Raw genomic sequence first — 26,173 nt, forward strand, 5'->3', positions numbered from 1 at the left:
TCCTATTCTATAAACTGTTGGTGGTTTGTGAACTTCACTGCATTTGTGCATTTGAAGCGATTAACTCCCGGCACATTTCAGAGCTGAGTAAACCTGTAGTTTCACTGACACATCGCGCATCATCACCACGGGCGTCATGATGTTCTCCTGTCTGTCACTCTGTCAGGCATGTGTAGTGTCGAGCCGGCCGCGTTGTTGGCTGAAAAGTCATTATTTGCATTACAGTGTATCCTTTGTTCTAACTCAATGGATGGTCGCCAGCCAACCAGGCTCCCAGCCCCCACTGTCCCACAGACTAGCTATGGCCAGTAAAATAGGTGGAGGGCTGAGGGGAGCGCGTATCTCCAATAATTAAAAATCAATTTGTGCCACAGATATTAATATTGTGTCGCTGGCTACTTTATAGACTTCACTAAATGTTTCCATTACACTTAATTACATTTATGGATAAACCAACTTTCCCACCTCCCTCATACATCAAAATGTATATTATCAGTCCGACCAGGAAATCTTGTGATCGCAAAAATTAGCACGTATTCAACCAATACTAATATGACCGTCTGCAGGCCGCTTCCTGGTCTATTTTTGCCGAGAGCCGTGCGCCTGTTGCGGAAAACGTAGGCAGCCCTGGAATCTCCAGATGACGCGCTCTGCTCCTGCAGCTCTGTCTCTGTTCCAGCGCATGTAAAGTAAAATTAGGTCATCATTTTTGTTGATAATTATCAAAAGCAAACTCTATGTAAACAGATGGAGCCTGTTTATTCTTGGAGTTACAGGCTGTTTTGTAAAGCTACTTCACTTTTATGACTCAGGAATGATTTTGTAACTTTCTTTTTTTTCCGAAGAAGACAATATGCAGCAAAGGGCTGAAGGACGGAATCGAACCCGTAGCCGCTGCAGAGAACTTCATACATGGGGCGAACGCTCTACCAACTGCACCAAATCTCCACTACATGATTACGTAATTTTGAGCTGATGGTTCTGATTCTCAAGTTAAAACTGTTTTTTTTTGTTTTTTTTTAAGATAGGAACTGAATCTTTTCGACTGGTTCTGTAATGTGAAGTATGGTTATTATCATATAGGAAGTGATTATATACAACTTTTTTGCACGAGTTTGTTTTTTTTGATCGCAACAATCACAAAAAAATTCATACAGTATATTGTAAGAGAAAAACTTGGGAATTTCCTGTTTGCAAATCGAAAATATGCATTAAAACAGGCTGATGGAAACACACATTTATGACTTTTTTAAGACTTTGTGCGAGAAATATTTTTCTAAGTTGATTTAAATAATCAACGTAAAATAGTTGAGTAACTGTGACTGCCTAACTACAAATAAGCTTACTAAAGCAGATGAATGTAGTGGAGTAAAAATCTTTGCCCTTGAGATGTGTTCCTGTGAGGGACACGCCATCTCCTGGTGACACCCTGCAATTGAATGAAGAGGCGTGTTTATGGTGGATTCTGGGCACACCCCCAAGAGGAAGGGGGGACTGGTAGTTGGCTGGCAGCCGGCTGGGAGCCAGCTGGGAGCTGGATGGCCTCTGGCTTGGAGGGGAATTTTGAGGCTGCTGCATCTGTAAAGCATTTCGAATGGGCTTTGATATCAGTCGGATTGGGAATGAATAGACAATTCATGTCTAACAGCTTTCTTCATGTGGGAGGAGACAGGTAGAAACTCAGGGTTTCTTAAAGTAAACCTGCCAGCGAGCAGGTTATGTTCACACAGTCTGTTACCATGGTGACTGACTGAGAGTTTCAGTTACCTCTCTTTCTGGAGCGGATAACTCAGAGTTTCCCTCATCTCAGGCTTAACTTACTTTTCTTTTACTCACTTTGCTAACAGAAATGTTGCCCAAACCTTTTCACACCTCTGTATTTGATGATAACAGCACATCTAACCATTTTACCAGCTGAGGTATGATTTACTCTTCATCCATCTCAAACAGTTGGATGAGGTATGATGAGCATGTCGGCTTACTACGTACCAGATCTACGGATGTTTCTTTGGCACAACCTGAACTGCAGTATTCAGATCTCATCTATGTCTACGTAGCTCTATAAAAACAGTTACTATACACCTGCATCGCCATGGTCATCGGTCCATAGCAATATCCAATAAATCAGGAGGGCAGCAGTGAGGTGTGATATACAGTTTGTGTTATGCATTTATGGATGTTCACTTTCAGTGACTGGTTAATGCATCTTGCTGTGTACATTTTTTCTATTTAATCTGGCACAGGGTACCTTCACTCTGTCGCCATGGTGAGCCCACAAAGATCCCCATAACAACCATAATCCCAACATCTACAGGGCTGTGAGATGAAATCTGCCTTTGTTTGAACCGTACTGGCTGTGGGGCTCGTCCAGTATGTTTTTTCCTCTATGTTAATGCTAAAGGAAAGGCTAGAACGCCATCTAAAATAAAACGGATCAATTATTACCTCAGGAATATGAGTGATTTCACTGAAATATTCCTATTAAACAATAAGATACCGTGTTTGAAACGTTCTTTTGTGTGAAATTTGGCATGAAGATGAACTAAAGGAAATGTAAGGGATCTGCAAAAACATTCAAATTTATCCTCTGGTGACCTCAGTGTTAACCATAGCTAATTTCAGTGCAGACTCTGCCCTTATTTTTTACAACCCTTCGTCACAGACCAAATTGCTGGCAAGAGGAAAGTCTGACATTATGGTGGTGCAACAGGAAAGAAAAGGTGGTCGTCTAGGTCAATAGGAACTACTGACTTGGACACAGACAATAATTGTCCGTTCTAACCAACGATCCAATTCATCCACATTGCCACCCTGATAGTTGTAGGCCAAAAATAAGTTTGAAAATAAAACCAGGTGTAGAATATATAACCTCCTACTGAAGGCTCTGACTACGAAAATATCTTATCTTAGAAAAAAGTGCATGACATGATTTGTCTGTGCAGCTGCCATGACTTGTCTGTCTCTAATTTGTCTGTCTTTGGTGTTTAAGGGAAACACCTCGACTCTTTCTTTATACCTGAGGTGCTCATGTCCAGCAGGTAGTCTGAAATTGTTTTTGAAGAATGTGGTGCTCCTCCCAGATCACAACTGGTGATAATCTAAATATACATTTTTGTTATGGCTTGAACACAGAAATTTTCTCAGACAATCCGGAGACACATTCAGGATTACAGCTAGAGGATTAGCACATCAAGGCTAATTGTCTGGAATTTTATCTTTGTGACCAAATGCCATGAGGTTGAGTCTGTGCAGAGCCTTGTACAGACTATTTCAACATAGTCTAGACTCCTTAATCTAACAGAAATATTACCATTTGGCCATTGTCTTCAAATCAAACTTTATTTATACAGCACTTTTCAAAAATGCAACACAAAGTGCTTTACAACAGTTAAAAATATTATAAAGGAAAACATAAAAACAGACAAAACCCATCCCTCCCACCCTCTGTATATAAATATACACACCCACAACTACACACACACGCACGCAGGCACGCATGCACGCAGGCACGCACACACACACACTAGTGTCTTGTTGTCTTCTCACTGGGCGATTAGTTAACCCAACTCTAAACGCCGAATTCATCTTTTTATTACCTTAACCTAATAATTACCTACAGCAGCTACTATGCTTCCATTCCAGCAGATGTCTGTCTCTTTCTTCAGCTTAATGCAGATAAGACAGAAGCAATTGTATTTGGCCCCAAAAATGAAAGGTCAAAGATCAGTGCTCACCTTAACTCCATGTCACTGACAACAACAGATAAAGCCAGAAATCTTGGTGTAATTATTGATTCTGACCTGATTTTTAACAACCATTTAAAGCTGATTACCAAATCAGCCTACTACCACCTGAAAAATCTAACCAGAATTAAGGGATGTTTGTCGAAAGAAGATATGGAAAAACTTGTTCATGCATTCATTTTCAGTAGGTTGGACTATTGCAATGGAGTCTTTACTGGCCTAAACAAAAAACAATTAGGCAACTACAGCTGATTCAAAATGCGGCTGCACGAGTCCTCACAAACACCAGAAAAATGGACCATATCACACCAGTCCTCAGATCACTACACTGGCTTCCTGTGAGTCAAAGAATAGACTTTGAAATCTTACTGTTGGTCTACAAAGCATTAAATGGTCTAGGACCAAAATATATTCTAGATTTCTTAACTCCATATGAAGTATCCAGACCTCTCAGGTCATCAGGGACAGGTCTATTGTGTGTTCCCAGAATGAGAACCAAACAAAGTGAAGCAGCTTTCAGTTATTATGCTCCTCACCTGTGGAACATTCTCCCTGCACACGTGAGGTCTGCACCAACTATCAGCTCATTTAAATCAAGGTTGAAAACATTTTTATTTGCTACAGCTTTTACTTAAAGTAAATATATCTGCTCAATGATTATAATCATTCTAAAGGCTAAATTATTGTCGTACTGGCTTCTGTTTTTAATTTTCCTGTATTTGTATGCTTCTGTAAAGCACTTTGAATTGCCTGGTGTATGAATTGTGCTATACAAAAAAATTTGCCTTTGCCCTTATCCACTTCAGGCTGCATTTTTTGATGTATTTTATTGCCACAAACATGTTCTTTGCATGGGTATTTTAAGTTTGTTTTATGTTCCAAAACTCAAATGTTACTTGTGGTTAGTGTCTTTTAAAGCTGCAGTAGGTAAGATCGAGATGAGTACACTTAGCCTGAAAATTAGAACCAACACAAGTTCCACGTCACTCCCCCACCCTCTCCGCTGCACTCATGCCCTGCCTCCAAGCCCCTCCTCCCTGTGGTGGCTGCCGTCACATCCAGGAACGTTAGCCTTAGCATCGGAAACAAGCTAACTCTGCCCAGCTGCTACATCACAGTCGCTAACATACCGTACGCGCTGCAGAGTGTTACTGTAACAATCACCATATTAACTTTATGGTTATTTGTTGTCGTATATGCTGTTGTTGGCAGCAGCGGTATGGGCAGTTTCTTCTTTGTGGGTGGCTGTTGCTCCGCCATAGCTTTCACTAGCCTCCTGACGCCGCTCACAGTAGTGATGTGTTGGTCACGAACGAAACGACTCTTAGATCGGAGCCGGCTCCCGCCTGGGAGCCGGATTGGGAGCCTTTTTTTCCTTTGTTTTTTTCTCGACTTTTTTTCCATTCAAGCCACACGTGATTGGTCAACGACATAATGTGGGGCGGCTTCAGTGTGTACGCACTGAGCAGAAGGGGGAGGAATGGGGGTTACAGACACAGTGCACACACACACAGCCGCGACAGACAAAAGGCTGGAAAGGTGAGAAAATCAGAGGAAATGCAGTAAAATGTGTATCTTTTGTACATTAGCAATTAATTTTACACATAATTTAAATTATTTTGGTAATACATTAACTAAAGCATCAAAAAAGCCACTTGGGAGGTAGGTGGGACCAATGGAGCTTTTTTTTTTTTTTTAAGTTACCTACTGCAGCTTTAATGTGTTTTTTTCAGAGCATGGTGACCTCCATTAGTAATTGGTAAAATTTTATGTGTTGGTTTATACTTTTAACTATTAGCGAGCTGTACAGCTGTATTTCCTCAGTGCTGAATGTCAATGTAACATTGCTGAGACCACGCTGGCATTACGCTTGCGTGTCCTGTTTAATTTCCCCTCCGACCTCCACTACCTCCCAGTGATCGTGTCACCGAGAGGTGATTTTGAGTAACCATGGCTGACATGGAAATGATCAGCCAACCCTACACTAACAATGTTCATTGTCTTTTTATTCCTAAAATCAGATGCTTTCATTATCAGAGCCTTCACCAGCTGGATTACACATTTCTATCTACATTATTACAGTTGCCTTTATTTTCCTGCTAGGCTGCTAATGCTATGTGGGAAACCCTCAGGGCTGCTCTGTCGGTCCAGCTGGCCGGCTCCTTCTTGGATGTGCATATTCAGTTTAAAAGGTGTACATATATGGCGCATTTCCATTACACAATTCCAGCTCTACTCAACTCGGTTCTACTCTACTCGGTTTGGTTGAGTTTCCATTACAATTGAGTACTTCATAGTACCTCCTCAACGTAGGCGGGGTCGTCATACCACGGCTGCACGAAACTGCCATGACGTCAATTTGTACGCGACGCAAACAGAGCCGACAAACAATGGAGGACATTGAGGCGATGTTGTATTTATGAGCAGCCATTTCCCTCGAGTGAGAATAAAGAATAAAGTCAGTGGTTGCTGTTGTTTTTACGGTGTTGGACGTCGCAGACCAGTGACGACACTCTCCGGCCAATCAGTGGCTGACAGGCTGTTGACGTCACACATATAGTATTGCTTCTACTCGCTTGGAACGTCACCAGAGCAGGTACTAAAAATAGTATCGGGTACCAGGTACTATCCCTAATGGATACACAAAATAACCGGGTAGAGAAGAGTCGAGTTGTGCTAGTGGAATTGTGGCAATAGAGTCTGTTGTGAGACAAACTCCAAGATCTCAAATGTGACATTCTTGGCAGTTTACTGAGTCAGAGCCAACACCCCCAAAAGTGTGAGGTCGGTCTGACCATGCTTGCCATCTTCTTTAAGACATCATCATAACATTTTCCAATTTATTTTTGCCCTGCAAGTAACAGGGTTAAAGCCTGGCAATGTCATTCGACTGGTTAGTTGTTTAGAATGGATATCCATTGTCCTGAGTCAATCATTCCCTAATGACTTTTAAGACCACCTAACTTGTCATGTATCACCGCCATAAGTTCCAACAAATTTGCTGACCCCTGACATTTTACTTTAGTTCACGTTGACTTACAAAAATTGAAGGATTAAAGGATTTCTATCTCAACAAGTTATGTGCATTTGCACCTGGCTAGACTGCTGTAATAGTGTATTCACGGGAAATAGCAAAAAAAGAAATCAGAGAGCTGTGGTTCATCCAGAATTCTTCACTAATACCATGACAGTGGAGCACTTTCCACTGGCCCTTAAATCACTGTAATGGCTTTCCGTGTGACAAAGGATATATCTTAAAATCTTATTACTCTATAAAGCACAAGGAGGCATTGGGCTTAAATACTCTTGATTTATTTGTATGTTACAAAGCATACAGAAACCTCAGGTCATCTGGGGCAGGTTTAGTAATAGTTCCCAGGAACATAAAAAACAGGCAAGATGAAGAAGCTTTTAGTTTTATGCTTAAACATGCTTCTTGAATATCTGAGGTCTGCTAAAACGAATTTAAATCAGGGCTTGAAAGTTTGTTGACTGCTTTCCAATAAATCAGATACCCATCAATAACCTTACTTGATTTTGCTTTACTGTCTTTTAAATTGGAGCAGCTTTTGAATCTTTAACGATTTACTCATTTTTGCTTTTCTATTAGACGCAAAAAATGTTCTCTTAATGTCTTTTTTTTTTTTTTTAGATTTTTATTTATTTCTATGCACTTTGAATTGCCATGTGTCTGAATGGTGCAACATAAATAAACCTGCCTTGCCTTTCCTACAGGTTTTGCTCAAAATTGAATTTAAATCCATATATAGCTGGGTTTAAACCAATTTTGAGAACACTGGCTCAAGAAATATTATATGATTATATTTCATTATAAGGAGCTGCTTCATTGAGATAAGCTCTAGATAATATCTAATGATATGTGAAAATGTGCATAAAATATATATTGATGGAGACATGATTAATTGCATTCATTCAACCTTTATTTAAACCTTGAAGGATCATTGAGGGCATGCCCTTTGTCCAAAGATGTCGAGAGTTAAAACAGAATAAAAACACACAAAACTGTTTTGAACACAGTTAAAAAGTTACATTGAAGACTGGAGTAGACTGTAATTGTGGTTTTAAACTGACCTATAGGTACAATTTTATTAAGTTTTAAGTTTGGAAATGCTCCAGGTGTGTTTCCAGTCGGTGTCGGTTCATGTGTCCTGGAAGGTTTCCATGTCACGGACAAATGAGAGAAATTCTGCTCACAAATTATGTGACTATGGACCTTATTTTCCCGTGTTTTTGTGTGTCACTGACGAATGGGGACAATTTTTTTTTTTAGCATTGAGCAGGAGCATTGTAGCTGGCGGCCAAGAAACGCGCTGTAATGTAATCCTAATGTAATCCCTCTGGGCACACCATCAATGTACGTCCACTAAGAGTGTCCAAGAAAATCGAAGGGAAGCTGTTTTGGCCGTGTTGGTCTATCCTGAGCTTTATGATACGCAAGACAGAATTTGTCATTTATGGTCGCACTAGCTTCTCTCTCCTATCCTCTGCATGTTTGACAGAGAGTGGAGCTAAACTCCAACACCCACAAATACAGCAGGTATGTATCACGAGCGAGAGGAGATCCTGTGCACCTCCAAAATCTGCCAGCACCTTAAATATCACATAACAGCATTCCAGTTCTGCCTTATGGGGGTATCAGCATGAGTTAAGGGGGCACAGTATAAAAAGCAAAAAAAAAATAGACCAAGCTTTTCTCTTTTAAATTCACTGTGATGTAAGCAGATTACAGGGAGTATTTTTAGTCGTTTTCAGATTTGAACTCCTTTGAACTCCTAACAACTGGTTGCTTTCAACAACTGAGATGAGGGAATTAGAGCCATACTGAAGAGCAATGACAATACAAATGTGTGCATGTATAACTCATTTTCAGGCACTACAAAATAGATGAAGGCCTATTAATTACATGAATCCACTGCAGGATGTCAGAAGCCATGGGAAGATTTTCTTTCATCAAATAAAAAAAAGACATTATGTAAACTATTACATAATCTAGTGTAATGTGTTTACATAATCCTGCATCCATTCACATTCAAATAATGACTATGACTTCATTCCACTGCCCTTTAGAGTTTACAAATGTCTTGCCCTTTTGTGCAGACAAGAAACAGAAGCTGCAAAGCAAGACATCACACCAATAAAAAAATTATTGTGACAACTTAGCTTTTAGTGTGTTTGATTTGTCAAATCAATTCCCGATGCACTACTAAAAACTCACGTTGTCGACAAACAGTTCGAGCAGTAAAGGCTGTAAAACTGAAAACAGTCTGAGCCGGATTTTGTTGCAGCTGATGGGATAATATTGCCTACCTGGTGAAGACGGGAAGCTGGGACTGGATGACCTGGACCCTGATGATCACAAGCAGCAGGGTGCTAATGACAAGGACGATGAGCTTCAGCAGAGTTTGTAGGACAGCATACGGGAAACTGTCTTTACCCTGCAGTACTTGGCGCAGTGTGTCCAGCAGCATGGGCAAGGTAAACTGAGAGTGGCAACAAGACGGATGGGTCAACTCAACATTACACTGTAAAGGGTTCCTGCACAATTTTACCATTGAATTCCACTTATTTTTTAATGCATTTTCTGATTTGAAAATCCATTTTGCCATTAAGGCTCATTTAGTGCTTAATATGTTCACCAAGTAACCATCTGATATACTGCGAAAAACCTAATCAGGAGGCAACTGCCTGCTAACACTACCTTTCCACTTAAGCTGAAGATGAACTGTACAGCAAACATCCAGACATGCTTTGATGCTGCAAGCGTGACCAGCAGGAACAAAGAGAGACCTCATGTTGGAGCCTTACCCCTTGTGCAACAAACACTTCGTGGACACAGCAGATGCCAACCACAGTGATTCCCTGTTCCTTGCACAGTGTTGCTGCAGCCACTAGAACAACTGTCAGAGCAATGGGAGCCCAAACTGAAAAGAGAAGAAAATCCATAAAAAATAGACAACCTATACACAAGCTCTTACAGTGGCTGTTCATTATACAGAATGACCAAAACAAAGTGCAATGCATCCTTCTATTGCTTACATAGAAGACTCAACCTTTGATCTTCCGCTGCCCTCAGTAACCCAAAATCCATTGTTTGATTCAGAACATTCAGGCATCACCATGTAGACTTGGGAAATATCACATACTCAAACATGTGCACTTCATCAGTCACAGTTGAAATACTCCTTGACATTGCTGGATCAATGAAAAAAGCCACTGTGAGGTGAAAATAAAGAAAGTCAGGCATTAACTTCTGGGTTTGCTTGCATTTTTATGCCTTAATTGGGCAGTGACAGCAGAGATCTGACAGGAAATGAGGGGAGAGAGAGATGTGGGACAACACGCAACAAAGGTCACCCCTTGGTATCGGTCTAAAAAAGTCCAGTGATGATAACCTTCAGTTACTGCCACGGCTTGCTGTCATGTTAGTTTGTCACTTTCAAATGCTAACAAATGACTCGATGTGAATCCAAAGGCTTGAGGGCCTTTATTATAGATGGTCATTGAATGTAGAAAAAAAATTAAAAGGCACTGATGTTGCAGCATAGAAATTTTCCTCAGTCACAAATCCACGCACAAAGAGACAAAGACGGAGACACAGACACACGGGTGTATTTTATGACAACAAGCCCAACCCTCCAACTACATGACAGATTTAAGTGCATAGAGAACCACCATCTAATGACCAATTGCATACAAAACACAGCAAATACGGGTACGTCTGCATTAGAATTTCAACAGTGTGCATACAGCATTGTTAATACCAGCAGCAAACAAAAAGCAGCAAATACCGATCAAAGGTATCAGCAGAGTAACAGGAAAACAGACTTTCTTTTAGATATGGAAGCTTAAGGTTCCATATGAGAACAACAGAGATGCAAAAGAGGTGCATTATCGCCACCAACTGTCATTCTGTCACGTGAGAACGTGGTAAGCAGTCCTGCTGCTCAGATCATCTGACATTGCAAGGCAGCTCGACTGATAAATTGCGCTGCCGCCCTAAATGTATAGCAGTGACCCTAGAGCTGTTTTCTCATATGAACTCCACACGATGTCTAGAGAATCAGGTCTGGACATTGTCCAGAGATGCCCTTTCACACGGATCACATTTGTCCTTGTCAGACGTGTTCTCACTAGAGACACTTTGGCTGGTTTAGGCAAGGAGTGGTGCCTGGCCAGAGTGGGCAGTAGGAGGACTCATCTGTAATGATGTACTTAGAAGTGTCCACAAAGTCAGCGAAAGACTGAAAAGCAATATACAGGCATGCAGAAAAGAGTACAGAGCACCTACACTCTGTGCAATGTCATCAACACGCCCACTCGCTCACTGTGTAGTGGGGTAGCAGTGCATATGCTGTGAATGACAATGTGTAAATACGGCTTAAAGGAAAACAGTATTGCCCAATCTATACCGGTGGCCGCATTTCTACCGTTGAATGATGTATATCATCATACCACCCAGCCCTACATGAACCCTGCACATCTTGGGACATAAATAGGTGAGAAACAGGTTCATTAGACTTACCAATAGAGTGGTCTGCACCTGTTGATTTTGTGTAGGCCAGGAAAGCAGCCAGGAGGAAGATTGAAGAAAGAAGCTCAGCTCTTCCAACCACACCTGTGACCTGATGAAAAAACATCCCAACTGATTTCTATTTCAGATTTTACTCATTTTAAGTTTGAGGTGCTGATAAAACTGTACATTAACTCAAAAGTCTGCCAAAATAAAGCATGTTCATTCAGACAGATTGAAAACCTGACTTTCCCACATAGAAGATATGGCAGATTTAATAATAATAATAATAATAATAATAATAATAATAATAATAATAATAATAATAATAAATTATGCTTATATAGCGCTTTTCAGAGTACTCAAAGATGCTTCAAAAATGTAAATGAATTACATAAATTATGAAGGTCATGCTTGCTATGAAGGTCATTTTGCAACCTGTGGGAAACTGCCAGTGCAGGAATAAAGCAGCAGATCCCACAGCAGGATATTCCTGATACACCTCAAGAAATATAGGGTACTACTCTGTTCTAATCTCTTGGACAACGTTACACGTGTCTACAGTCAGCAGTAACCAAAGTCCATATGTTTAAGCCCTTGATTCCAGCTGTGAAATCTGGTCTATTCAGGTAAATCATCACAGCAGATTGCAAGATACACATCTGGCAAACCAGCCTTGTCTGTCAGTCACTTGTGTAAATGATGACTGCCCTCGTGTGGAAGAAATAACATTCTCACGTCTACCACAACCAAAGACCAGACTTCTTAGAAACAGACATGCCCTACAACACACACATACGGTCCCATAAAAAGTTATATGAAGCACTTTACAAGAGAAGAGTCTGTTGTGTGTCCTGTAAGAGCACACCAAGCATTACAAGAGGGGGGCACAGTATAAAAAGCAAAAAAAAAATAGACCAAGCTTTTCTCTTTTAAATTCACTGTGATGTAAGCAGATTACAGGGAGTAGGCTCAAATTGGCTCATGCATTGCTCTCTCAATGACCTACTGCTTGTCAATTGGTGACAAAAGAAATAATAAACTGGCTGCAAACAGCAGCTAGTATATATCACCATGTCCTTTGAATGGTGCAGTCTGTAAATTTTGCAAAAAAATCCACTGCAGTCTACACTACAGTCACACTATGCACCTGCCCACACTTTATCAGGCAGCCACACTTGATAAGGTGGCCAAATTTCTTATGGAGGGGCCTCTCATTCTACAACGACACTGTTTTAATTTGATTACACCTCTTGCTGTTGCTGCATAATAGAGCACTGCATTATCTAAACAAGTCTAGTGCACCTAAGTTATGCTATTACTTGTCACGGTGAGCCTGGTAAGTTAATACACTGATTTGGTCATGCAGCATTTCAAAGGTCAGGGGGAAGATGCACGTTTTAAGTAAAGAGGAATCTGAAGAATGAAATCTGAGGATCTTGCAGTACATCTGCTAACAAACAGTCTTAATGTTGTCATTCCTGCAGAGCTTATTCAACAGAATGTTTGAAAAGCTGACTGTTGTTAGCTCAGTTTGGCTTAACTACTCAAGCTACAAATCCCATTTTCTGTGTGCGCCTGTCTGTACAGCACTGAAGTACAGCTTGTGGGTGAGTGCTTTCCCCTAATTCCAAACTAGAACCTAAAGAGAACAGTACACTACATAATTTGTATTTGAAGACACTTGGAGATACTGACAAAAAAAACTGAAGTCACCATTCAAAAAGACAGATTACCCAAAAACACACAGAGAAAGACATGGGGACACAAGGACTCTTTGTAGGCACTTATCATGAAGGGACCTTCAGTGCTTGGAGCATAACTCAAAAACAAATGATCCGTTCAGAGCGAGATTCCAGATGGCGATAACATGAAGGGCATTCGCTGGACTAACTCTAAGGGCTCATTTGTGAGGCAAATTGTTTCCATTCAAGAAGTCTGAGAGACTCTGCATAGATTAGAGAACACCACGAGGAAGACTGGCGCAGTGGTGCATACTATGTAACAGTAGCACTGCACCCTAAGATGCAGAATGTTTTCTTTGTTTTTCTACTCTGGTCAAGGCCTGTCTGGTCATCAGTTCGACTAAGCTGAATAGGATGAATTATAAGTCCTAATTGGGGAAGAGGCTTTTCAGACAGGCTCTATAGAAGGCAACAAGATCAAGTTCAAATGATAAACAATAAGCAAAAGGTTTTCGTTTTCCGATCAAGTTCAGTAACCTTAAGGGTCCTGATAACATTCATGAGACACGGTATGCAGTAACAACCACCAAAAAGGTCAAAGTTTTGAAAAATAACCCTTTAACAGATTTAAATGCAGCACAAAACAATGTCCACTATCAGAAGTGGACTGCCAATGATTGCTCTATAAACAGAAGGGTTTTAAATGACAGTAACTGGAGTTGCCTTAATCTCATAAGCAAGCTAACAGCATGCATATAAAGACAATCTACAAAACAGGGGGGGGGATGTCTTGGATAAGGGTATGGTCACACCCTGAGCAGGCCGTAAGGGGCAGGGCCTAACAATATGCTAAGTGGACAGGTTTTTTCCACCTCCTGTTCACTGTCATTATTAAAAAATCTGATTAAAACAATGTGATTTTGATGTGGCTTCTTTAGCTATGGAGGAAATCTTTAGTATTGATCCTGTAGAGAAACCAGGAATCCTAACAGACAAGGGCATAAACTGTTCTGGAGTGGCAAAACCGAGGCAATGTCTGGCTATGATGTAGGCAGAGCTGGTGGGTATGCTGGAACAAAGCTGAGGCTGTGATGTTACAGCACTGTTGTAAGGCCCAGACAAGTGACTTCATAAATCCATTGGCTCAGAAACACAGCGCAATAATCACTGTACACTTGGTAATTTTCCTATCCCATTCATTTTCAGTAGGTTGGACTATTGCAATGGAGTCTTTACTGGCCTAAATAAAAAACAATTAGGCAACTACAGCTGATTTAAAATGCTGCTGCACGAGTCCTCACAAACACCAGAAAAACGGACCATATCACACCAGTCCTCAGATCACTACATTGGCTTCCTGTGAGTCAAAATATATTCTAGATTTATTAACTCCATATGAAGTATCCAGACCTCTCAGGTCATCAGGGACAGGTCTATTGTGTGTTCCCAGAATGAGAACCAAACAAAGTGAAGCAGCTTTCAGTTATTATGCTCCTCACCTGTGGAACATTCTCCCTGCACATGTGAGGTCTGCACCAACTATCAGCTCATTTAAATCAAGGTTGAAAACATTATTATTTGCTACAGCTTTTACTTAAAGTAAATATATCTGCTCAATGATTTTAATCATTCTTAATGCTAAATTATTGTCTTTTACTGGCTTCTGTTTTTAATTTTCCTTTAAATGTATTTTATTTTTATTTTTCCATTCTCTTCTAATTTCTTTCTTTCTTTTTCTGAAATGTATGTTTTTAATGTATTTGTATGCTTCTGTAAAGCACTCTGAATTGCCTGGTGTATGAATTGTGCTATACAAATAAATCTGCCTTGCCTTGCCCCAAGTGTTTAAGACAAGTTACTTTCTTTTATAACATACATTACATAACTTGCATTTACCCAGTAAATGTACACTTACAGCTTCAGTGTGGATGGGGTGCACAGCAAACAGCAAAGCTGCCACCAAGCTGGAAGTCTTGTCCAGGAACAATCGGCACACTCGCAGGAAAAGCACACACACTATGGCGTGTAAAACAACGTTTAGCAGATGGTAGGAAGCTGCGCTCAGCTCACTGAAGAGGTAGTTCAATCGAAAGGTGAGAACAGTCAAGGGTCGGTAAGACTTATGGCTCCGCTCCTGAATTGGACATACAAGATGTACATGCTATCAGATGCTGGTCAGTAGACTGAGAGACATTAAAGGCTGACAGATGTTTAATGAAGCTTTTGAGTGATTCTTCAAAGTAACCTCAAAGTCAAGTTAATCTGAGGAAGTTGCAATTTAATTCATAAAAAATTCAATAGATTAATATACATTTCATTAACCTAAATAAAGCTCAATACAAATACTTAAGATATACCACTTCAGCTTGTGTGTCAAATAAAAGTAGGCCTGTATTCATAAAGCACAGAGGTGTATCATGGATCATGACTTACCTCAGCCATGGGCGTTCCCCAGAAGTCATTGAGGAATAGGTTGCGGATAGGGGTTGAGGGCCGTAGGTCCTTATTGTCAAGGATTGCTGAGACATCATCAAACACAAAGCCACACGACAGACTGTTCCAGTAACATCCCACCACCAGTCCAGTCAAAAGTAAAATCTCCTTCCATGACACGACAGCCATGGCTGATCAAAGCCGTCATTGATGACTGGACAGGAAAACAAGGAGGTTTGACAGACATTAAAATCAGCAGACATTTTGATGTGTAAAAGATACCTTGTCATTTACATATACAGGACTTAACATTTCCAAAGCAACCATTTATTCACATTAACAATGCAACTCTCCAAAAAACTTTGAATGGTACCTCATACAGAACACAAGGGGAAATATAAACAACCATGTGTTTCACTGCCGTACCCTCTGTTATGGTGGTGGCATTATTATCCCTCAATTCTACTAAATTGTCACCCTGTTTCATTGATTCGGGGGTGCATTACTTTAGTCTAAAATTTGGGAATGTTACCCGGCCCCTAAATTACCCTGCAGGTAGCTAACGGCAAGGGTGAGGATATTAGCTCCGATCCTGAAAATCACAGTAGTCTGAGTTAGCAACCGGCACAGTGACAGCGGTGTGCAAAAAGGGAAAGGCGGTGGAGGGTGGACCTCATCAGGAAACTATCACCATTAATAGTAAAGACTCTCTTAAAACAGCTACTAATGGCATGCGTTGGTAAAGTGAATACAGGCAACACTGTTATCGCTCGACTGCCGCAATATCAAAGCACAAAAAAACCCAGATAGCATGCTCTGACTATTTCAGACTGGCCGCTGCAACATAACGTTAGCTAACGATAAAGCTAATTAGCAGCTAAGGCTAACGAGGTTGATAGTAGACTTTAAACCAAATAAGGTGGACGAAGATTCATTTTTGGGTCTTTCTTGAGTTTCCGACCTACCGTGTCTATAACAGGACAGACGGTGACTGCAGAGGTGATACCAAAAACTGGGAATGGTTACGCATACGGAGTACAAGATTCAGCAACCAGCAATCCACTTTTAGGAACTAGCTTCAACGCATCTCTATCACTTCCGGTTCAGAGGTGACCGCGCAAGTTAAACGGCATAGCTAGTAAAGATTGACTCGGTTTTCGGCAAACTCCAGTGCATACGGTCAATACCAGAGGCAGTTTATCAGTACTTTGTGACAATGTGATATCCGTCATTTTTCTACAGTTTGGTGAAATTCCTTCTTAAGGGTGTACTCGTCGCTTTTTGCTAGTTGTGTTTTCGTGTGGACTAGCTTAATTAGCTATGTGGCGCTGTTGTTGAGAGTGGTAACCTAGCAGCCAAAAAAGCATGACATCATGAAAACCTCAGGATGGATAGCTACTGTCATTGTGATTTAACGCTGTAGTTTATATTGTCAATCTGCCATATTTCATAATAACTGGCATTTGGTTTGAAGGTTTATCTCAAATCAAATAGCAGCGTCTAGCTAATTCATGAAAACAAGTGAAGTTAACGTGGTCTCCGAGCAGTTTGTGCTGTACGTTAACTGTTAACATGTAGCTAGTTGCCTAAACGCCATCACAAATATAGCTAAACTAAGTTAAGTGTAGCGTTAAATCAAAACTGCAACTTTTGCGAGCACAGCAATGTTTAGCCATAGCTTCCCAACTACAATGAGCTAGCTAACCAGCTAACACCAACATTGTGCAGCTAGTTATCGCTGCACTGCTTGCTCACGTCCTGGTGAAGTCTTTACAGCCACGTTATGGCAAAGATGCCTGCTGGTCTTGAGTGGGCTAAAGTGATGAGAATCGATCCAGTGAGCCTCCGTGACTGTGAAAAAGATCAACTGGATGAAGTCTTCGACATGTTCATTTCGGTAATTATTCACGCATCAGTATTAATGACAGCATACATTTCTGCTCAGTTGCCCAACCACCAACGCCTCTGTGGGTTTGAGTTACTCATTAAAAACATTGATGCTGTTGAATATTTAGCCATAGTTGGGGTTGCTTGCATCAGGTCCTTGGTGAACTTAATGCAGATGTAAACTTCGATCAATTCCAGGTGAATCTTGCCATTCTGATTGTCATTGTGAACTATTATGAGATTGAATGACTATACATTGTGCTGTTTTTCACATTGAACCATGTTTTCCATGAAGACAGAAGAATGGGAGGTGAAGGATAAAGCTCCAGAGAACATTATTCAAGTCCTCAGAATGTTTCAAGCCCTGTTGAAGGTGCTCAGTCTTGTTATTGCTGTACTCTGATCTCTCCCACCCACCATCTATTACACCTATCAATAACCCACTAGCAGATATGTATTTCACATAGCAAGAATCATTTTTGTATCATTGGCATTATTGGCCCTGATGCTATTTTGGTGGCATATGCTGCTTGATATATTGCAGTTGAGATTATATCGGTTCGTCATTTGATATTTACACTAATTGTCTTTTCTCCCTCTGCCTATTAGATGAAGGATCAGGAACTTAATGTTGCCTTCAATTTCATTGATGACGTTGGTGTAAAGCATGCTAAAACCGGTCAGTGCACAGATAAAGTTTAGTAGTCACAGTGTTTTATGTGTTTAGGTTTTGCTAACAAACAGCAGTTTACGTGGTTGATTATGTTTTCTGTGCTCTAGAAAAGGAGCTCCTTGCCAAGGTGTCAAGGCTGGAACAAGAGTGCAAGGTAATGCTTTTCAGCATGTCTGTTTGTCTTTATACTGTTTGTCTGCATGCTTACATACTGTTTGTCACATATTTTAAGTTACTCATACAACTGCATTGTTCTTGGTTTTCACTTGGATGCCTGCTAATACTTTTATAAATGTTTAAAACAAACAAACAAACAAACAAAACGCATTAATGTTTGGCTGGAAATCACCCCTCATGCTGCTTTACTTCCGGCAACGGTGCCAAACCTTTTAGCCAATCATAGAGTGTAACTCCAGCAACAGAGGGATTGGTTGTGGTGACCACTGAATGACAGCACCTAAGAAGATTACAGCTAATTCCTTGCATGCTCACAGCTCTTACTTCTAGTTTCAACTTGATTATTATTTTCATTCTTTAAGGTTTGTATCTCCCACAGTTTGCAAAATACAAAATTGATCTTTGTTAAAGGACTAGTTAATGTCGGTGTATGCATATATTAATGTTGTGAACAGTTGGAGGTGATGGAAGACTAAGAGGTTTCCTGGTGGGGGTTGTTTGGTGGTTATGTCTTGTTGCCGGTCAACACGGCTCAGCACTCCGGCACAGGGTCAGACACCCGCTTTCTGAGAGATGAGATTCGGCAGCTCGAAACCCAGCTGGATCAGAGGGAGAAGGAGTTGACCCAGTTAAAGAAAGAAATGGGCAAAGAAAAGAAAACCAACGAGGAGGTATGAGTGTATTACCCCTAATTCCTATGCATGGCATAAGACTGTGGATTCAGTATCGAGTCAAAGGATGACCTACAAATTTTAGCTCATTAGTTGGGACTCACTGAGTTGACATTGTGCTGGTATGTCTGTACTCCATGCTACTGAAGAGAACTTTTTTGTTGTGGAAATGATGGTGCCAATTGGTTTTATTGAACTGGCTATATTGATATTTCAATATACTTAAGTAACACACATTCCTTAAAATTGTATTAGTAAAAAAAGCTAAATTCAGAATTCATTATGAGTATGATGAGTATGATGATAATGTTTTGTTGCACTCATCTTATTAGTTGTTGTTTTCCATTGTTTAATACCAGATTAACACACTGGAGCAAGGCCACTGCCAAGTGTAGATAAGTGTTTGTTGTGCATCTGGTGTGAAAAAATTTGCACTGCAATGTGTTTCTGCCTTTTGTACCTTTTGTTTTTGTAGTTGCTTGTTCGAGCAGAGGAGGCCGAAGATGAAGTGAGGAAGCTGAAAAGAGAGGTATGTGGCTGCTGGCACTACATCACATAGCATCTTTTTATTCATCACTTCATCCTCAGCTGGTAGAGCATCTAGTCTTGATTTAAAACTTGCGCGGTCTCATGTGTTCTGCCATCATTTGCTTTCTCAGATTTCGTCATCTCTTTCCATCTCTTTCTGTTCCTTTGCCTTAGATAAAAAAGCTTAAGAAGAAGGTAAGAAATATAGGTAGTTAAGTAAAATTAGGTTTCAGTTATTCAAACAAGTATTAGTTTGATAGTATTTATATTTGTATAAAGGTACAAGTGACCCAGTATGTAGAGTACACACTTAAACTGTAGAGTACACACTTAAACTTTACACATTTGCACATCATGGATGACTGGACTGTTGGCCTGAGATCTGTGCTGTCCAAGTGCCCTTCTGGATCAACATGTGTCACTGTTGTGGAATGGCTCTTATGTCATTTTGCCACAGCTTTTCACAGAACTCCATAAAAGGAGGCTTGGTCATCTTGCAGGTTACACAGTGGCTGAATCTGGATTGTGGATTGAAGCTACGTCTCCTGCCTTGGCCCTACCTGACATCCACTGCAACTGCTTTTATTACATCCACTGTCAATGTTACTGTGACTGTCTGTCTGTCTGTCTGTCTGTCTGTCTGTCTGTCTGTCTGTCTGTCTGTCTGTCTGTCTGTCTGTCTCACTCTCCCTCTCTTGCTCTCCCTCTCTCACCCAACCGGTCGAGGCAGATGGCCGCCCACCCAGAGTCTGGTTCTGCTCGAGGTTTCTGCCTGTTAAAAGGAAGTTTTTCCTCGCCACTGTCGCCAAGTGCTTGCTCATGGGGGAATTGTTGGTTCTCTGTAGATAAAAGAGCTCGGCCTGTACCAGCTCTATATGGAAAGTGTCCTGAGACAACTTCTGTTGTGATTTGGCGCTATACAAATAAAACTGAATTGAATTGAATTGAGCCCTGCGATCAGCTGGCGACCGGTCCAGGGTGTACCCCGCCTCTCGCCCGTTGACAGCCGAGTTAGGCTCTGGCCCCCCCGCGACCCCGAAAGGGATAAGCGGCATAGAAAATGGATGGATTGATGGGATGGAATTGAATTGAATTGAAAAGGCCAAAGAGTCTGTTAGGTGGCCGGCAGAGACTGTGAAAGTTTGAAAATATGAATCAGTATAGTGTACGATAAGATGATATACAGAAAGGTTGGTAAGAACATGATACAAATAACAAATATATCAGCATAATACAGTGTTCAGAGTACTTTATTTGAGACCTGTGGGCATAAATGAAGAACTGCGTGTATAAAACAAATAGCACATTTTTCTGGTGTTCCTGTTTGAAGTGACACAAACACAGTGTGGCAGTGGTTTAAAGTGTTAAGGATCCAAAGGCAAATCATTTGTTGATTATCAAATGCAGTGTGTCTAGATTACAGTTTAACCACAGTGCACTGGCTCCGTTTCCTTTTCTTCTAATTATGTCCTTCACCACAACAGAATGAGCAGCTCCTGCAGGATGTGGACTTCTATCGTGGAGAGCTGGACCAGAAAGAACCAGTCCCATCTAGAGATGAGAATGCTGAGACCCAGAGGAAGCTTAACGTGGCCAACCGCCAGCTCTACCAGTGCCTGGAAGACCTTCAGGTACTTGGAAATCAATGGATAATTTAACTTTTACTAGATGGGACAGATCTTTTCCAATATCAGTATCAGGTGCCAAAACTGACACGACATGATAGTGTAGATGTTTATTTCGCTTCACAATTCGTGCACTTTTCTTTCAGATATTCACTACACTTCACAACAGAAGACTTTCAATTTGCCATTGCACTCTTTAAAATTCTCTTAATACTTTTGAACTCATGTATAGAAATGTCCCTAGTAGCTGATAATATGCACTTGATTTGTTAAATACACCTGACTGTATGTGGAGCCTACTTACCCTACAATTCAACTAAACTGCTTTGGCATACATTTACATTTAAATGCATTTTTCTATATTTTTTTATCAGTATCCAAATTCAGATACTGCAATTGGATCAGAACTGAAAAATAGTGGATTGGCACGTCTCTGCTCTTCACTGCTGATTTTCATGGCTTTCATATGTTTTCATTTCCTGCTCTTTCCACCCATTTTGTGTCCAATAGCAAGCCGAGGATGAAAACGTACACCTTAAGACACAAAATGAACAGATGCAGAAAAGTCTCGAGGAGTCGGTGAAGGAGATGGAGAAGATGACAGACGAGTACAATAAGATGAAGATTGTTGTGCAGCAGACTGACTCCATTATGGACCAGCTCAGAAAAGAGAGGGATCATGCAAAATTACAAGTAACCAAAGAACTACTTTTCTGTAATGTATTCTTTTCCCACCTTAAATCTGTTGTTGGTTAGTAAAATATATTTTCATAAATGACCTTTATCTTTTCACTGCATGATTATCATGAGTTATCACCAAGAAAGCTTGCATGTTTGAGCTGTGAATCAGGACTCAGTGTGTTTGATGTGCAGATCAGAGAGTTAACGGATAAGATTCATAGCATGACTGAAGAGGATGATCCAATAATGGCTGCTGTCAATGCCAAAGTGGAGGAGTGGAAGGTGAGGGTTAAACAAATATCTACAACACTCAACGAAGCACCTCTTGTCTTTTTTTTTTTTCTTTAAGCCAGATGTACTTCAGAGATATGTTTCACTCCAGGAACTCATGCGGACACCCATAAACCTTTTATGAATTCAGAAACATAATCAGAGAATATGTAAGTCTGAATTTAGTTCCTGGCCCACAGGAGGTCTCTGCTCTGAGGAACTGCCTGAAGGCCTTGGACCTTTTTCTTTCAATTTTACTGACGTCAAAACCAAACAATGTAGTCGATTTACCATTTAATGCTTGAACAAGAGAGAGAAGGGCAGTTGTATCCATGCATTCATGTACTATAACAGAAATAAAAATGATTAAACACTCAGCAGATTCACATTCTGGCATTTTAAGTCTACTTCTCAATATCCATTCAAACTTCGTAGTCACAGAGTAAACAAAGAGCAATGTTTAGAATGGACTTACTTCCTTGATTTGGTTCATGGTGCTGTCACGCTTCTTTACCGTCATCTTTGAGTTTGGCTCTTTGTTGAACTACTCAGCAGGACCATCCTATTCCTCCCATTGTGCTGACATGATTGTGCTGGCTGATTCTTTTTCCTCACACATAGAGAGTGCTCTCTGGGAAGGATGATGAAATTTTGGTGTACCAGCAGATGATCCGTGATCTGAGGGAAAAGCTTCGTTCAGCCCAGCTGGACATGGACAAAAGCAACATTATTGCCTTGCAGCAGGTCTGTCCCATAACTGGGGAGCAATTTGTCCTCTTCATCTATGTACCTCTAAGCTCTTATCTCCCACCCTTCCACAGTGTATGTGTCTGTCTATGTGTAGATACATGTGTAGATACATTTATGTGAAAACAAAACATGAAACATGAAAGAAATAGCAAAGGTTCTTATGTGGCAGATGATGCAGTCATGGTTTTGTAGGAATGTTATAGATGGAAAAGACTCCTTGTTTGAAGACATTATAAATAATGGATATACATTCATTCCACCCCTGTGTCTGTGCAAGGAATGGTGCTGACAAAGTTTGATTTGGCTCTAAAGCATTACTTGGCTTTGTCCCTGACATCATTTCAGCAAGTGGTCATGCATCGTCATATCACAGTAGTATCTGCAGGACACAAGGATTCTCGAGAATTGAAATCAGGGTCAGAAAACTTTAAGTATGACCATGTGCATCAGATATAATTCTTCCTGTCCCTGCACACTTGCAAACCCCGTCTCCAAAAACATTTGAATGCTGTGTGGAACATAAATGAAACAAAATGTGATTTGTCTATCCTTTCTGACATACACTCAACTGAAAACAGCACAAAGACGATATATTTAATGTTACACCTCATCAACTTCATTGATTTTCGTAAATATCTGCTTATTCTGAACTTGATGCAGCAACATGTTTCAAACAAGTTGGAACATTCCACAGATAAACAGGTTGATTGGTTGATTGAAACAGGTGATAGTATCATGATTGTGTATGAAAGGGGCATCCTGGAAAGGTTCAGTTGTACATATGCAAGACAAAAATCCTAATTTCAGCTCAGAAAGTTATCATGTGCACATGCCTTTATTTGTCTCCTTTGGAGCGTGGGAATCCAGACTTAGACTGGATCTTTCGCTCTATCTGTCTAGCCATGCATCAATCATTTTTCCTACTTTCTGTTTTCTCTCTTTGCTTTGTCATGTCATTTTATCAACCTGTCGTCCCTTCCATCTCTGTCGCTGCCCTGGGCCAGGTCATATATGAGCTTTGCAGTGTAAGTTTCTTCTGTAATGAGCCTCTTATCCTCAGCTTCCCTTATTTTCCACATTCAGTAGGGATATTAACATACATACTGACAAGTGTGCCACAGGTGTTCTCTGTCTTACACATAATTCTTCTTCTCTTTTAAATTGTTCTGCGAATGCCTTAAAGGCTGTCCAGGAGAGAGACAGTCAAATCAAGATGCTGAGTGAGCAGGTGGAGCAATATACAGGGGAAATGGAGAAGCACACCTTGCTCATCGAGGAGCTAAAGACATCCAACAAGAAAGTACAAGGTGGGTGGATCAAGGCTTAAGATTCCTGACTGAACACTCTCATATCAAAGATTTGTAGTAGAAATAGAGTCAAAGAAACCAGACTTTGTTGCACTCCAAGACAGGGAGAAACTATTCACAAACTGTGTATATAATGTAATGTGTGTCTGCATTTAGAAATCTGTATTTTAAGTTTATGCACAGGAACAGAAAGATGACCCCCCCCCCCCCCCCCCCCCCCCCCCCCCCCCCCCCCCCACTGCAGAGCCTTTTACCGTCTTTCAGTTCATTGGTTTTATGGCCCAGAATTCAACTGTTTGACTTTAGTAGCGGGTGATATGACTCCAATTGAATGCTCGTGCTGCTGTTCCTTCTGGATGTGTACATGGGCAATTGTTTACAGACATGACCAAGGCGATAACGGTGTTGTGTCGACAGCTTGTTCTGCTGCCCCCAAGTGATAATAAGTGCTGTTTTTAGCCAAAGTTTTGTTGAAGGTACAAGTTTAACATTAGATATATATTAGCAGTAGTGCAGTAGCAGCAGCTGTGTTCACCAGATTGTCACTTTTGCCTGCAGTCAAAGACATGTCCTTTTCTTGTCCAAGGCCTACCATCAACTATACAGCAGAGGAAGGTGGAAGACCTGAAGTCCAAGCTGGAATCTGCAGAGACCAGAGCAGTGGAAGCAGAGCAGGCCGCAAAGCTTGCTGAAGGTCATGCTGAGGAAAAAGACAAAGCGCTCATTGAGGCTTCAAACCGCTTGAGCCAGTACGAGTCTGTAAGTCTACAAAAATACACTCTCTTTCCCCTTTGTTTTTACTTTTCGCTCACATCAAAGACTTTTTTTGTTATCCAAATCAAATTGATCGAGACTTAAATTCTCAGAAGCAAAGTTTTGTTTCTGTCTGTCCTCATTTTTAATAGAGACATGGAAATGATAGCATGACTATGGTGTGATCCAGATGCTGTTGGTGTGTACAAGCTAAGCATTTGTCTTTCACCATGGCCAATTAAATCCCAATTTCACCAAAAAACCGTACAAGTTGAAGAACAAGGCAATATAGAAAGTGAGACAAGAAGTGTTTTTGATGGCCAAGTAACCACTGCTGTTTCTGCATTACAGGGCACTTACGGTCTGGAAGTAGCCATCATGGAGATCAAAGAGTGTAAAAATCAAATTAGGATTAGAGATCACGAAGCAGAGGCCATGACCAAAGAGATCAACCAGCTTGGGATGAGAATCAATGACCTCATGGACGAAAATGAGGATTTCCGAGAAAAACTAGGTCGGATTTAAGAAAAAAAAAACTTTACTGTTCCCATCTCTCAGTATATTTAAACAACAATGACTGGCCTGTGAAATTAATTTAACTCATGTTTATTTCTGTCCTTTTCATGACTCTCAAGGTCTGGAACCAAAGCAGGAAGTGGATCTGACAGAGTTCAGGCGAGCCAAAGAACTCAGGGAGCGGCAGTACAAAGCAGAAAACCAAGTCCTCACCAAAGAGGTAAAGTGGGCTGGCGGAGGTTATAATCACTGCTTCTGTAACCACTATGTTTCCTGAGCACCTCTGACCTCACTGCTTGATTTCTTTCTAGATTGAACGGCTAGAAGAAGAGAGACTCGACCTGAAGAAACAAATCCGACGCATGGTGAAGGACAGAGGTGACTCAGAAATCATGCAGTTGAATAACACCTTACCGCAGTCTTTTGCTATGGTTTTCCCCAAAGAGATAAAAGCTCTACATACAACACAATTGAGTACAAAGGAGTTTTGTTTGACGGACTCATGCCATGAAAATACTACATATCACTTTTCGTTGCAAAACATTCGACGGGAACATGTCTTTCCAGAAACAGTTTTCCCATGAAAGCTGATGACTGTCTGTTAACCTGAGTAATGGACAGGCAATAATTGGGAATTGTCATTTTTAAATACTGAATGGAGTACTGTGAGGGATACGTACAAATGGAAGACAGACTAGTTATGACATAACGAAAGACAAAAAAAAAAAAGAGTTTGCAAACAGGAAACACCGTTACAGTAGTACCACACCACTTCACAACACAGTAAAAGGGGCTTTGAGAGGGATCTGTGGAGGATTATCAGGTGAGGGCCATCATGAACCACAGACCCGAAACTCTATATTAGAAATAAAGAAAAGAAACTGGTTTACAGCACAACACAAGCCTTGTTGAGGCCTGTGGTCTGAAGTGTCTCTAATGTGTC

The 26,173-nt window shown here is 40.7% G+C and overlaps 2 protein-coding genes across 7 annotated transcripts in view; one reads left to right on the forward strand and one right to left on the reverse strand.

Annotated features, from left to right (window-relative positions):
• Positions 1 to 16,491, reverse strand: part of tmtc3 (transmembrane O-mannosyltransferase targeting cadherins 3) — a 35,450-nt gene extending 18,959 nt beyond the window's left edge. Inside the window, exons 1-6 of the mRNA XM_070973111.1 lie at positions 16,358 to 16,491; positions 15,393 to 15,606; positions 14,875 to 15,093; positions 11,287 to 11,386; positions 9,570 to 9,685; positions 9,072 to 9,244 (exon numbers count right to left, since the gene is read on the reverse strand). Coding sequence (XP_070829212.1) covers positions 9,072 to 9,244; positions 9,570 to 9,685; positions 11,287 to 11,386; positions 14,875 to 15,093; positions 15,393 to 15,581 — 797 coding nt within the window. The 5' untranslated portion in view covers positions 15,582 to 15,606; positions 16,358 to 16,491. The remainder of the gene's footprint in view (positions 1 to 9,071; positions 9,245 to 9,569; positions 9,686 to 11,286; positions 11,387 to 14,874; positions 15,094 to 15,392; positions 15,607 to 16,357) is intronic.
• cep290 (centrosomal protein 290) overlaps positions 16,468 to 26,173 on the forward strand; it is a 35,531-nt gene continuing 25,825 nt past the window's right edge. For 3 of the 6 annotated variants that reach the window (XM_070973105.1, XM_070973107.1, XM_070973108.1), the window contains exons 1-17: positions 16,468 to 17,289; positions 17,575 to 17,652; positions 17,889 to 17,958; positions 18,060 to 18,106; positions 18,666 to 18,800; positions 19,276 to 19,329; positions 19,503 to 19,523; positions 20,813 to 20,959; positions 21,464 to 21,646; positions 21,827 to 21,916; positions 22,526 to 22,648; positions 23,659 to 23,679; positions 23,838 to 23,961; positions 24,548 to 24,720; positions 25,066 to 25,228; positions 25,350 to 25,450; positions 25,542 to 25,608. In XM_070973105.1, coding sequence (XP_070829206.1) covers positions 17,176 to 17,289; positions 17,575 to 17,652; positions 17,889 to 17,958; positions 18,060 to 18,106; positions 18,666 to 18,800; positions 19,276 to 19,329; positions 19,503 to 19,523; positions 20,813 to 20,959; positions 21,464 to 21,646; positions 21,827 to 21,916; positions 22,526 to 22,648; positions 23,659 to 23,679; positions 23,838 to 23,961; positions 24,548 to 24,720; positions 25,066 to 25,228; positions 25,350 to 25,450; positions 25,542 to 25,608 — 1,711 coding nt within the window. In that variant the 5' untranslated portion in view covers positions 16,468 to 17,175. The remainder of the gene's footprint in view (positions 17,290 to 17,574; positions 17,653 to 17,888; positions 17,959 to 18,059; positions 18,107 to 18,665; positions 18,801 to 19,275; positions 19,330 to 19,502; positions 19,524 to 20,812; positions 20,960 to 21,463; positions 21,647 to 21,826; positions 21,917 to 22,525; positions 22,649 to 23,658; positions 23,680 to 23,837; positions 23,962 to 24,547; positions 24,721 to 25,065; positions 25,229 to 25,349; positions 25,451 to 25,541; positions 25,609 to 26,173) is intronic. The other 3 variants (XM_070973106.1, XM_070973109.1, XM_070973110.1) reach the window with 2 other exon arrangements.

The sequence above is a fragment of the Chaetodon trifascialis genome, chromosome 10 (assembly GCF_039877785.1).
Source record: "Chaetodon trifascialis isolate fChaTrf1 chromosome 10, fChaTrf1.hap1, whole genome shotgun sequence".
In the NCBI taxonomy this organism is placed as follows: domain Eukaryota; kingdom Metazoa; phylum Chordata; class Actinopteri; order Chaetodontiformes; family Chaetodontidae; genus Chaetodon; species Chaetodon trifascialis.